Source organism: Coccinella septempunctata, chromosome 5 (assembly GCF_907165205.1).
Source record: "Coccinella septempunctata chromosome 5, icCocSept1.1, whole genome shotgun sequence".
Lineage (NCBI taxonomy): Eukaryota > Metazoa > Arthropoda > Insecta > Coleoptera > Coccinellidae > Coccinella > Coccinella septempunctata.
Window position 1 is genome coordinate 24,084,462 of NC_058193.1, and position 12,768 is coordinate 24,097,229.

At 34.0% G+C, this 12,768-nt stretch overlaps 1 protein-coding gene across 1 annotated transcript in view; it reads left to right on the forward strand.

Moving 5' to 3' along the window:
- The window catches only part of LOC123314360 (zinc finger protein 358-like), a 134,786-nt gene that overhangs the window by 98,550 nt on the left and 23,468 nt on the right, over window positions 1-12,768 (forward strand). The window contains exons 2-4 of the mRNA XM_044899612.1: window positions 536-818; window positions 9,358-9,606; window positions 10,094-10,263. Coding sequence (XP_044755547.1) covers window positions 536-818; window positions 9,358-9,606; window positions 10,094-10,263 — 702 coding nt within the window. The remainder of the gene's footprint in view (window positions 1-535; window positions 819-9,357; window positions 9,607-10,093; window positions 10,264-12,768) is intronic.

Sequence of the window (12,768 nt, forward strand, 5' to 3'; positions counted from 1 at the left end):
ACGTCACACCACGATAGAGTAGACCAAATACTATTGAATGACACCAATATTAGTTCAGCGAAAATGTACCGTTTAAAAATGATTTTATGGAAAAACGTAAAGTTGCCTATTTTCGAACTATTTTTTTCAATCACGGGGCCAGTTTGTGAAAAAGGATATTAATCCTAAATTATTGTTTTATCACACCTAATTAAAATTATTTCAGGTAGTCAATCTAGAACCTAAGTATATGTAAATTAGAACAATTGTGTTTTCTACATAATTTTTATTACTCAGAATAAACCCCTCTATAGGAATGATAATATGGACGAAAAACGCTGTCCCCCAAATTGGCCCTGTGATCAGAAAAATAGACAGAAAATCGGCAATTTCAGGTTAGGTTTTTTAGGAAACGGTACATTTTCGCTAAACTAATGTTGGTCTCATTCGATAGTATTTGATCTACTCTATCGTGGTGTGACGTTTGATTCACTATATGTATATTTTGTTGGTGTATGAACACAAATTACAGCTCTAATCGAAATATCTCTTCCAGATACGACACAGATTCGGATGCTACGACGAGATCTCCTTCGACGGATCCAGAAAAATCAGACATTGCAATTGGGTGCGGTTTGTCAGGATATCGAATTCATTCAACCCTTCCGTCAACTTCGTGGCGACGAAAATGAAGGGAGAGCCAGTTTATGAGGCCGTCAAACCGATACCACCAGACACAGAACTTCTTGTATATTACCTTCCTGAGAGACCGGAGGAACTGTTTTTTGTCAGGATGAGGGCATCGCTTTTCCGACAGACGATGGATTCAATTTTGGAAGGTGAGTATAATATACTACATAGAATATACAATGCGAGTCTACAGGGTGAGTCTTTGACTCGTACAAATATTTCAACACTAGATTCTTAAGATCAAAAGAAACACTTTTTTCTTCTACTATTTTTTCCAAATCAGCTCGGTTTAAAAGTTACAGGCTGTTGAAATACCATTAAAAATATCTCACAAACGGTTTTATCAAATGAAATGAATTTCGGAATATAGTTTCTCATCTATTTGATTAATCTTTTCCGAACACAAGATATCACACACGTCTTCCAGGTTTCTCCTGGACCATTACGTACCACAAAAATACCAAAAATTCAAAGAACACAACTCTTGAAACTAAGTAGGACGCTTCCTAATTAATTTTTGAACGTTTTGTAAAATAAAAGTATTCTTCATATTTTCTAGTATAATGCGCCGTTTTCGAGTAATTTGATGTTCAAAAATGAAAATTTGAAAAATTTGCTACTTTGACCGAATGAAACTCTTTTAAAAGATCTACAGAAGTGCGTTGTGTCCTTAGAATATAGAATAACAGGAAGAAGCATAATGCTCATTTCAATTTGACCGGAAGAGAGGAGAAATATGGCCGACATATATTTCCGTTTCAACAGTGGCGTAGGACAATGAAGTTTTCAAAAAACTAACTTCAATAGTCAGTTGATTCTGATTAATCAAAAAAATTAGGAAAGCACTGACGTAAAGTCAGAAGCTTTTTCACGCTCGTTCAAATTGATAATCAAAGCGGAAATTCACCCCGCCTAACACTGCTTGGCTATATACTTAAAGGTATTAAGGTCTATGACTTAACATCACCTACTCCCATGGAGTGTTATTGTCATGGGATAACCTTGTTATGTCATGAAATTCAGAAACTCATAATTAATACCTGATATTCAGCTTAAAAAATCACCTACCTACACCTACAAATTATTCACGCTAAAATATCCAAAATCCTTATTTCCAGCAAATTTCAAGAATCCAAATTACCAAAATTAAGTTAAAACATCACTTTGTTCATTTGGCCACAGATAACATCATTTGACTTCCAAGTCTGCCACTTTTCAAATCAAAACTTGGAAGACCAATATGGCCGTTTCCGTCGCACAATTCCCGTCACATTTATTCGAAAAAGCTCCTTCCTGATATTCTATGTTCTAAGGTTGTGTCACAAACTTAGCTATTCTGAAGGTTATTTTGTTTTTCCAGGGGTGGCACAGCTCATTATGAAAACTTAAAATGGTATAGGATGAAAGTGTTTCTTTTGACTGAGGTCAGATTCTTAAGAGAATCTTGTGTTGAAATATTTGTACGAGTCAAAGACTCACCCTGTATAACTTGGAATAATTTCAGTAAATCCAAGGTTTTTTTTATAAAAGTGCGCTCTTTTTGATATAAGAAAATGTTATACAGCGTGTCCTATATCCTGATACCTTACACATATACTACCTTTTTATGACTATTATTCAAGGTTTCATTAGGTTCCACATGAGGATCAAATTAATATTCTTTGTTGAAAAGATACTGAAAATATATCAAGTACATAATTCGAATATGAAAGTGTCTGATTTTAGTCGATGAAAATAATTTTAAAATAGAATGTGAAAAAGGAGTGTATTGTTTATCATTTTTATTGAACAAAAAAGATTAACTATCATCGAACAAAATATCGATTAGGTCAAATCTTAACTTCGGAACACCCTGCATAACATTTTCCATTTCCATTTGAAAAAATATCGATTAGGTGGAATCTCAACTTTGGGACACTCTGCATAGCATTGTCTCAACTGAAAAAAATACTATAAAGTATCAAAGGGCAAATAAGGTGGGAGTTGGATTGATGAAAACTTCACAAACGTTGTCCGCTTGAAATTTTATTCTCAATGAACTTGAAAAGGCAGACAAAAGAACTCAACAGCAATTCTTTTACATTTATATCCTGAACTTGCCAGTTCTTGCAACTCTTCTAGTAATAAATCAGAGAATTCCATCCATCTAGGTGCAACCGTTCGATCTTGACGAATTTTTAACTGAACCCAGCTTTTTCAGGATTTTTTGAAGGTCAGCTTTCGAGTCGTTTATCTCTCAATAAAAGTAACCGTTGATAAAAAATAAAAATGTGATACATATTCTGAAAGAGCAACTCTTCTAGTAATAAATCTGAGAATTTCATCCATCTAGGTGCAACCGTTCGGTCTTGACGAAATTTTAACTGAACCCATCTTTTTCAGGATTTTTCGAAGGTCAGCTTTTCATTCGTTTATCTCTCAATAAAAGTAACCGCAGATAAAAATGTGATACATATTCTGAAAGAGCAACTCTTCTTGTAATAAATCTGAGAATTTCATCCATCTAGGTGCAACCGTTCGGTCTTGACGAATTTTTAACTGAATCCATCTTTTTCAGGGTTTTTCGAAGGTCAGCTTTCGAGTCGTTTATCTCTCAATAAAAGTAACCGTAGATGGAAATGTGATACATATTCTGAAAGAGCAACTCTTCCGATGAATCTTTTCATAGGTTATGTGAGCATAACCTAGATCGATGCTATTTCCCCCATAAAAGAATTGAGCCCTTGATGAAAACCTGAACTATCTATCGAATAGAATAGCAACAGAATGAAATGCTTCGGTAATTCCTATCCGCGCCAATTCTCTTATTCCGAGTTCGCAAATCCAGGATAATGGATTTCTCAATTATCCAGCAATCTGTGGCATATCCTTCGTGAACCCGACATAGCGGAAATATGTGACCACATATCTGCGGTGCATATAAAGAAACGGAAGGTAATCGAACGATTTCCATTAGTCCATCGGCTTGTAAACAAATAAAGCCTCAAAACAATCCCGACTGACACAAAAAAGTGGCGTAATTTATGGTCGTATCGACGGCTGGAGTTTTGGAATTGCTTCACGTAGCCGCCAAGTTCGAACGATCTAGCGCTTTGGACCTTTTAACTTCAGCGCTTGTTGGGAGAAAGGCGAGAGTCGTTTTGTTAATAACTTCATTGGGTGTAGAAATTTTTTTAATGCAAGATATATCTCATATCAACACACTGTAGCAAATAGGTAGGGGGAGTCCGAGAGACTTGCTCAGTGAGGAGACTTGAACCACCTCGAATAATTTCAATTCAAATTTCGAGCTACCGGAATCGTAAATAGCTTGCGACATACTCGTAACAAGGCACAACTATTGGCGGCTCTATTTTGGCCGCCATCAGAACAGTTCGGGAGTGAGGGGGTTGAACGTGATTTTGTTGTTAGGAAGTGAGAAATTGAATAATTTTTATTCGTAACACTGTCTGAAAAGTTTAATACGTGCGTGGTGTTATTCAGTTTTATTGCTTTCATTGATTAAAATTGTTTTACAAACGATGAACTTTTTTAATAATAGTTTCAAAAGTTTCAAGAAAACATCTGTTGAATAGACTAAAAGAGAGTGTGGGAGACATAATCAGTGGTCTAAGTTTCCCGTATTGAGCTTACATAATAGTTTGCTACAAAAAAGGAAAATTGAATAAAATGAATGAATTTAAAAAAAAACACAAAGGTTCAAAAAAGTAATAAACATTTCGGAAATAAAAGAGATATATATATATATAGAAAATATATATTCCATACGCTGATACATCTGATGATGAAAACCTTGACATAGACAATCGTTGGTCATTGGAAATTGTTTTCTTTCGATGCCTTTCCTGATAAATAAACTTATGGTCAAGTCTTTCTTGCCCCCTGTTCAACTCTCCCATGGAGAGACATGAGCCAATTTTCGTTTCCTAAAAAAAGAATTGCCATGCTCAAAATATTCATCTCGCCATCACACTACTATTTTCTATCGTAAATTTTTTGGGCATGATAACTTCACGCAAAAAAATGAGTTGCCACCATTTACAGATACAACTTAAGTGGCTTCAGAGTGAAAAGGGGTTCAACTCTCCCGGAATCCTCATAATATTATGATGTGTCTTCAACAGAGTCTTCTGAATTCACCACTTCTTTCTGAGATCCGAGGAACAATGACCTAATAAAGAAAAATTGCGGTACAATTTTCAGTTTTGTTTTAATTTCGTTATGGCACCAAAGAGGTTGAAAAAAAAATCATTTTTCGGTCGATATTATTATATCGATTTTTTCTTTCTAGGCAGTGTTTTCATACTCCAAATTGTATGGTACCCCGTTACACTAACCTTTGCTAAAACTCATACATATGCTATATTGTTTGATAACCAAAAATGTATTGATGACATTGAAAAGAATATATACCGGGTAGTATAGATATATGGCGCTCATTTTGAGGGAGTAAATAAAGATATTCGGAAAATATTTTTTGTGATGTTTCTAGGGTGTTCAAAAGCACAATTTTCATGTATACAGGGTATTCGAAAACAAATATATAGACCAAAGTTACACTTTTTTTAAATGTAATACCCGAAAAATGGTGGCGAAAATGGTTTACTAGTTTTGAAATAAAAATCGAAAACTGCTCAGAAACTATCCGGTTTAGATGTAGGAAAATTTTATGAAGATAGTTTCGAAATTTCGAAATTAATTTTTACGTTCAACGAGGTATAGGAATATATAGGTATCATTTGAAATAAGAAAATTTTCGATGATTATTTCTAGTTGATGTTTGAGAATTAATTATGATCACCCTGTAGATTCCAGGGTTGAAATTTTTTTTGATATGTAGGAGCAGTCAACTTGTCTACTCAAAAAAATTCTGTCTGTATCGCTGGCGTAACTAGTTTCTTCATTAATTGCTATTTAAAACCACTCCATATTTTAAATTTTTCCCCATTATCTCGTAAATGGTGCTTCTAAGGTATAAAGTGATCTGAAGAAACTCATCATAATTTGAGGTTGCCATTTCATTTTTGAGGTCAAATACAGCGTGTTACATTTGAAAAAGTAAAAACTATGGTCTATATCTTTGTTTTCGAACATCCTGTAGATATGACAATCTTTTTAAATTGTACTTTTAAACATCCTACACACACCACAAGAAAAGATTCTCAAAATATCTTTATTTACTCCCTCAAAATGAGCGCCGCTTCTGGGGTGAACCACCCGGTATATATTTGATAAGGTACCACCCTTAATATCTCGGCCCCCCATGCAAAATAAGAAAAAATGCAAAAAGTGGAATTATAGAAAAAAAATCCTTTCTGACGTTCAAGAATGCAGGCTACACATTTAAAGGAGATCTCTGTCAGTTTGATCATACAGAAATTGGGTAAGCCAACTTATTGATTGGTTGGAACTCCTCTGAAATAACCATCGATGTTGAGAAAAAGCAACCAAAATGTTATCAAAAAAGAGCAAGTCTCAGAGATGAGATCTGAAGGAACCAACATCGAAAAAATATTGGAGAAAGCAGCAGATATTACTGATGCTTGTTGAGCATCGATCTTGATTTGGAAGCGGTGAATCTCTGTGTTTTGCCGATTGCCACCTATAGCCTGTCCAATTAAACTTGATTACTGCAATGGCCCTCCACGAACAAGCAAAAACCGCCAGTTCAATATTCAGCAAATGCAAGTTAGCACAGTTATAACGTAACCGTTTGATCCGTTTTTTTACCCCGCAGATGAGAAAATACCCCCCCTCCCAGTTCCGAGAGGCATCCATTTTAGGTAGATCGAAAATTAACCACAATCAAAATGTTAAATTGTGCAAAGGGGGCTATAAATCCGTCACTCTGGCTTTGGACTTCTTTTCTTATTCTCTCTGAATTAGCCATTGTTCGTTGGCAAGAACGCCAATCACGTATTAATGGACAGGTTTTTGTTTAGCGATTTGAGAGACTATTGCGGAGCGGACTATTGAATTATCAAGGTGGATGCCGTGGTCTCACAACCAGGGGATTTCAAGTCTCATGGGATTTGAATTTAGAGCTCTCAAGATTCCATATCCACTTGGTCATTAGTGCACATCCTTCTTTATAATCTGGGAGATGAGATCATTCCTTATTTCGATTCTGGTCGTAACACAATGGTAATTTCAACGTAATCCTCAATGATTGGTCCATCATCGGTAATTCAGCAATATAAATAAATGAAATGTAAAATTCGAGTGCCAGTTTTCGAAGTTTAAAAGGAAAGAATTGATTTAAGTTTTGGATATCTCAATATGTAGTGATAAACATTTTCAAAAAAATGTTTCTTCTTGCTCTGCAAACCAGACCTCCACAGCTTTTATTACCTCCTCGTTGGAAGAAAATTTACGACCTTTTAAACTTTTTTTCTGTGAATCTGTGAATCTGGTGAATAAGGGGGGTGTTCTAATAATTCAAACCCTAAATCACGAATTTTTTGCATGGCAACATGAGATTTGTGTGCAGTGGCGTTGCAATTTCTAAAAATATTTTGAAATGAAGAAAGGAATTTGGACTGGAACATCGCTGAATGTAAGAGCTTGTCGATACTTACGCTTATATGGGCTATATTGCGCATAGTCGATAAGAAACCAAAATTGTCTACTTCTTCAAACCTTCTACTGTGATGAATAATTCTAATTGCGGGTCTCTGTGTTCATACAAATCATACAAATTCGAGAAGACCAATTAGGTCGAGCAATATCTGCTTCTTCATCGAATGCATCAATCAACTACCGCTAAAAACAATAGCAATTTTTTTTCACATTCTTTAATCACATAACAACGTGATCCGCCATCAAAATTAATATTTTTTTTCTTTTCGGTAGGCTGAAAATATAATTAAAAATGACTATACTGATGCTTGCGGTACTGCAGTATGTCTGTCGCCTAAAAAACTCATGTCCAGTCTTCTTTAAACACAGTCGCTATGCGCCAGTCTCTTTCCTCCAATTCGACACACTGTCTACCATGATATGAGAAAACCATTAATTTAACAATCTTCGTGCGTTGAGGATCAGAGGCGAACTGAGAGATTCTGAAAATTGGTGTAGGTAGTCATCGGTATATATGTTCGTAGCTTATCTTCTGATGAATGGAAAAAGTATATGAACATTATAGGATTTTAATAATGTTCATCTCTATTTGCAATTTTTGAAATTTGAAATTTCTTGCTGGCTATTGCTGGAAAGCTTGTGAAACATATAGGGAGCCATTATCACACAAGTCAAAAAACAGAACGTTCAAAACGATAACGACTATCTATTGCAAAAGTCATATTTTCTTTTTCTCGCTTACGATTGTTGTTGATAATTTCAAAATTTAATGCTTTTTGAATTCAGACACAAAATATTATATATCCAAGTTACAGTTATTCCTACAGAACCCAAATAATATTTATTCGAAATAAATAGGACCAGAAGGTTATGAATAATATCGATGATGAAATTAGAAAAATAGCCAGTAAATCTTTTGAAATTTCATTCGTTACAGCTCTGTAAAATAATACGTGCATTACAACGTGATTCCAATTTATTGTATGAGCATATGAAAAATGACGCTCACGCTCTACGGTCAAAGCTCAGGTACGAACTCTGTCATGTTTGTTGTGTAAATAAAAATATGAGTAATTATGAACAATTCTTCAATCGTGTCAGGGGTTCAAGCAAAGTAACTCCTCATGAAGTAATTAAGACATTCTTATAAAAGCAACTTTAGGTAGACAGAGCAATAAAAACTCCATCTAGAACGTTTACAATAGAAGTAATTTTCCCAAAAAATTATCAATTTTAATTTTGAAAGTAGACATTTTTTTTCCTGAATTTATGCATGTAAGGAGTGCGATCGCAGTCTAATAAGGATATGAAATGGTGAAGGGGGTTAAGTGTTTGAAACTTTATTTTCTAAATGAGAAAATTAGGAATTGTGTTCTCTAGGTTTGTTGATGTCACTGAATTTTCATCAGTTATCCAGCCACGTCAATTGAATATCTTCTTTATGAGGTACAAAAGTTGAAAAACTTTAAAAATAATCCATGGCAGCTCTCTATCAAAGCCAATTTCCATAGAATTCTTGACCTAAAAGGTCACTTGCTGAAAAGCAAAGCCTTCTGAAATTTATTTTATAAACATGAGATTTCGGGAATAAAAATTGATGTAACATTTACACTCAGTTTTTCATCGAAAATATAATACACCTAAAGAATTACTAAAAGTTATATAATGCATTTTCCTAAATAATATTTCATGAAAAAGTTTAGAAATATTTCTCAGTGATATACTCATCTCCATCGAAATTTCTTTTTCTGCAAGTTTCGTTGAATATTGCATAATGGGGAAATATTCTGCCAATCTTTGGTAAAGTTATATATTTTTAAATTTCAATGAAATTTTTTGAAATTTTGCAGTACATTATTTCATGCTGTGTGGGTAGGGGGTTTTCCTAAGCAACACCTCCATATAACCGGATTCAGATCAGTCTTTTCAGCAAATTTCCATCAAATAATGCCTGAAGATTCTTAATATCTAGGGTTGTCACCTCACATCCATCAATTTATTATCAGAAAGATCATAATGTGTGCCTGTCTCAAAATAAAATTTAATTGACTCTTCGTGTTTCATTTTTTTTCATTGTACCAGAAACTATAGGTTCTTTTTTTCTTTCAGATTCACCACTAGATCTCTCAATGTCACTCCTATCGAGAGCTCTCAGTAATTCACCACCGTCAAATGAAGACGAAAGGAAGTCAGTATCAGGTGATAGTTCTGCAGCAAGTTCACAGGGCGATTTACCAGAAAAAATGATCACAACACCAAGAGCGAGACCTAGAGAAAGGACGTTACTCCCCTGTGGGGTCTGCAGTAAAGCTTTTGATAGACCTTCATTGTTGAAAAGGCACATGAGGACACACACAGGTGAGGAAGTCATTTTATTAATGAAAACGTACATACTTTAGTTATAAGGAAGAACGAACAAATAAAAATCAGTAAATAAGCAATAAAAACAAAAAAAAGTAATGAAGAATGGTACAATTGTACATATGTCCTCTAAGCTCTAAAGTAGGTTAGGTAACACTCATTTTTTCACAAATTCAATAAGTATCAATGAATTAATTCTCTTCATCATCATCAGTGCCAACAAAAAGACCATCATATTGAAGAAGAACAAATGTTGAACATTGATATAAGGTCAAATGAAACCGAAACTATGGTCACCATATAATCTTATTTGATGGGATGGTCTTTCCATTGGCACTCAAAAGGATGGAACCTGGATAGTTCGATTCGTATCGTATCAATGATCGATTATTGCTATTTGAATCAGAGGGTGGCATTTGTTCGTTATTTCGATTAATACTTTAAGAGTAAAGACGATATATTACTTCAACGTTATTTATTTCAGGGGAAAAGCCACACGTATGTATGGTTTGCGGCAAAGGATTCAGCACATCATCATCTTTGAACACACATAGAAGGATTCACAGTGGAGAAAAACCACATCAGTGTCCTGTTTGTCTGAAGAGGTTTACAGCATCATCGAATCTTTATTACCATCGAATGACACATATCAAGGTAAGATGAAAAAAGATTTATACACACATTTGGATATATGACGAAGTAGAGTTTGGTAAATCATCCAAGTGAATAATATCCATAATATAAAAGTAGATATACTTAACACTATAATTTGTCAACGATGTTTCAAAGATCCTTTCTGAAATATTTCATCTCATTTATAATAAAAAAGGGTAACACACCCATAAATTGATACATATGGTTTTTTGGTACAATACGATTGATTGAAATTCTTAATCATGATTTCCATTTCCGAAGAACATATATCAAAGTTATCCTGTTCGATAGATTTTCAAAACTTCAAAAGTCTCTTTACCCAAGAGACTTAAAAACACTTATTATATATCTAGAATGAGAAATAGTCGGTTACAAATGGGGCAGGAATTTTTGAATATTCATTCAATGTCATCGACTATCCGGCTTTTTTTTCATATGATGAAAATATTGATAATGAATAGAAAATTAATTCAGTTATGTTGACAAGAGTGACTGATATTAGCAGAAAATATGACATAATGTAAATACCGATAAATTCAGAGCTCATTACTATTCATAAAATAATTATTTTGTTTTTTGAAGTGGATGAATATTCCTCTCAGTAATATTCTGCATCGAATTTGATGGCAATTAAACATCTTCTGAAGTATTCACTCAAACAAGAATGTGGAATAGTTCTTCATGTTGGTCACATTTTTCCATCTTCATTAGCGCAGTTCTAATTACATCTTCCAATTATTCAATGTGCGTGTTTTGCATTACGATCATGAGGATCATTTTACGTATTTAAAGACTAAGTGGCATGAAATTTTCCAGGTTTTCACACATCTTCACAAACTCACTTTTATGCATTATGCAAATTGCGTTATCCAGAACCTTCAATTAAACGAAGTGACTGGAAGGAAAAATCTTCCCATGGTTTATTTATGAATTATGACTCGAATGCAAATGTGATGAGGAAACAATAAAAACGAAGAATTGTGTCTCCTGCTGCCAGCTTGTTATGAAATCAATCAAATCATCAGATAATCTTCAATTAACTGCAGACTTGTCCCATCTTTTCGATAGAACGGAAATCTTTTCTTAAAAATTTTCAAAATTCATGGACCTCCTCTATTTTAATTATTATAATAGAACTCGTTATGTACTCAATGACTTAACTTAATGGACTCAATTTTTGTATAAAATTCATCACGTTACCCCCAATTGATTTCGAAAAAAGACTTAACAGACGGTGATCCTCAAATGAATGTTATTTTTTGAATTGTTATCAGAAATCTACATATCCCAAAGCATAGTAGAAGAACAAAAATTTTCCTTCCAAAATTTCACCAGTAGTATAGGGTCTGTTCGGATCCAGTCATAAGTCATAGTCTTTGTTGGTCGGAGATCGTTAAGGTATCCCATATGAAAGTGGCAGGTGCTTGAACCACCTTCCCAGAGTATCCTTCACCAAACAATACCAGAGCCAAGGTTGAAAATTTCAGAGGCAATCAACATATGCGATGCGACCGTTCTATAATTACAATAATTCATTTTTTATGAAAAGAGGCCACGAAACATATGGGATTTCAACTATGTAACAACGTCATAAGTGGGCTGTTGAAAAGGGTGAATCCGTCAGCGGATTAAAAAAAAACAATCAGAATCGGGCTCTGGAGGATGGAATTTGTCAAGAAGATGGGCAGGTAGCTGTCCTTATGGATTAAATAAATATAGGCCATGGATGTAGATGTCAAATTTTGGAGATGTAGGTTTTGTGTTTTTTGGGTAATAAAGGTCAGATTAGTGTTGCTTTGGTTCAGAATGAAAACTGATAGAATTTCAGGAGGACAGATACATAGAGCATTCGTAAATCGTACGTTTGGTTCTTTTAATATCATTGATGTTAGTTTCGAATTAAAGTAATTTTTTAAATTTTAAATTGCTTTAAAACTCTTTTTTGGTTGAAGATTTGGGCGAAATTCCTTCATCTATCAAGTTCATCACTAATTCTACAAAAAAAGGTGAAACATCGAAAGAAAAGCATTTTTATAATTCAATATCAAAATACAGGGTGTTTCCTAATTGAATGTCAATACTTATGGGGGTGATTTTTGGGCCCATTTTAAGAAAAAAAACTTCTTATGAACATATGTCCTAAACGTCTTACCTTTTGAGATACAGAGTAGTAAAGTTTTCAAAAATAAATCATTTATTATCAATATCTACAATACCACTTCAAATATTTTAATGAAACTCATCATACATGTATACTATGAATCAAGAGTCATTTTTTAATGAATCACTTTTTTCTTAATTTCCACCAGTGACCTTCGTACGTAATTTGACCTACCTATTTTGGCAGACATTGAAGGTATGCCACAGATTTTTCCTAAAATAAAAATTATTTTTAAAATTCCCAATCATTTCTTACCAAAGTTGATCACTTGACTTTTTTAAATCCGATTCACGGTTTCCGCTTAAAAAAATAGAAACCATTTCTCTGCATGATCATACAATTTC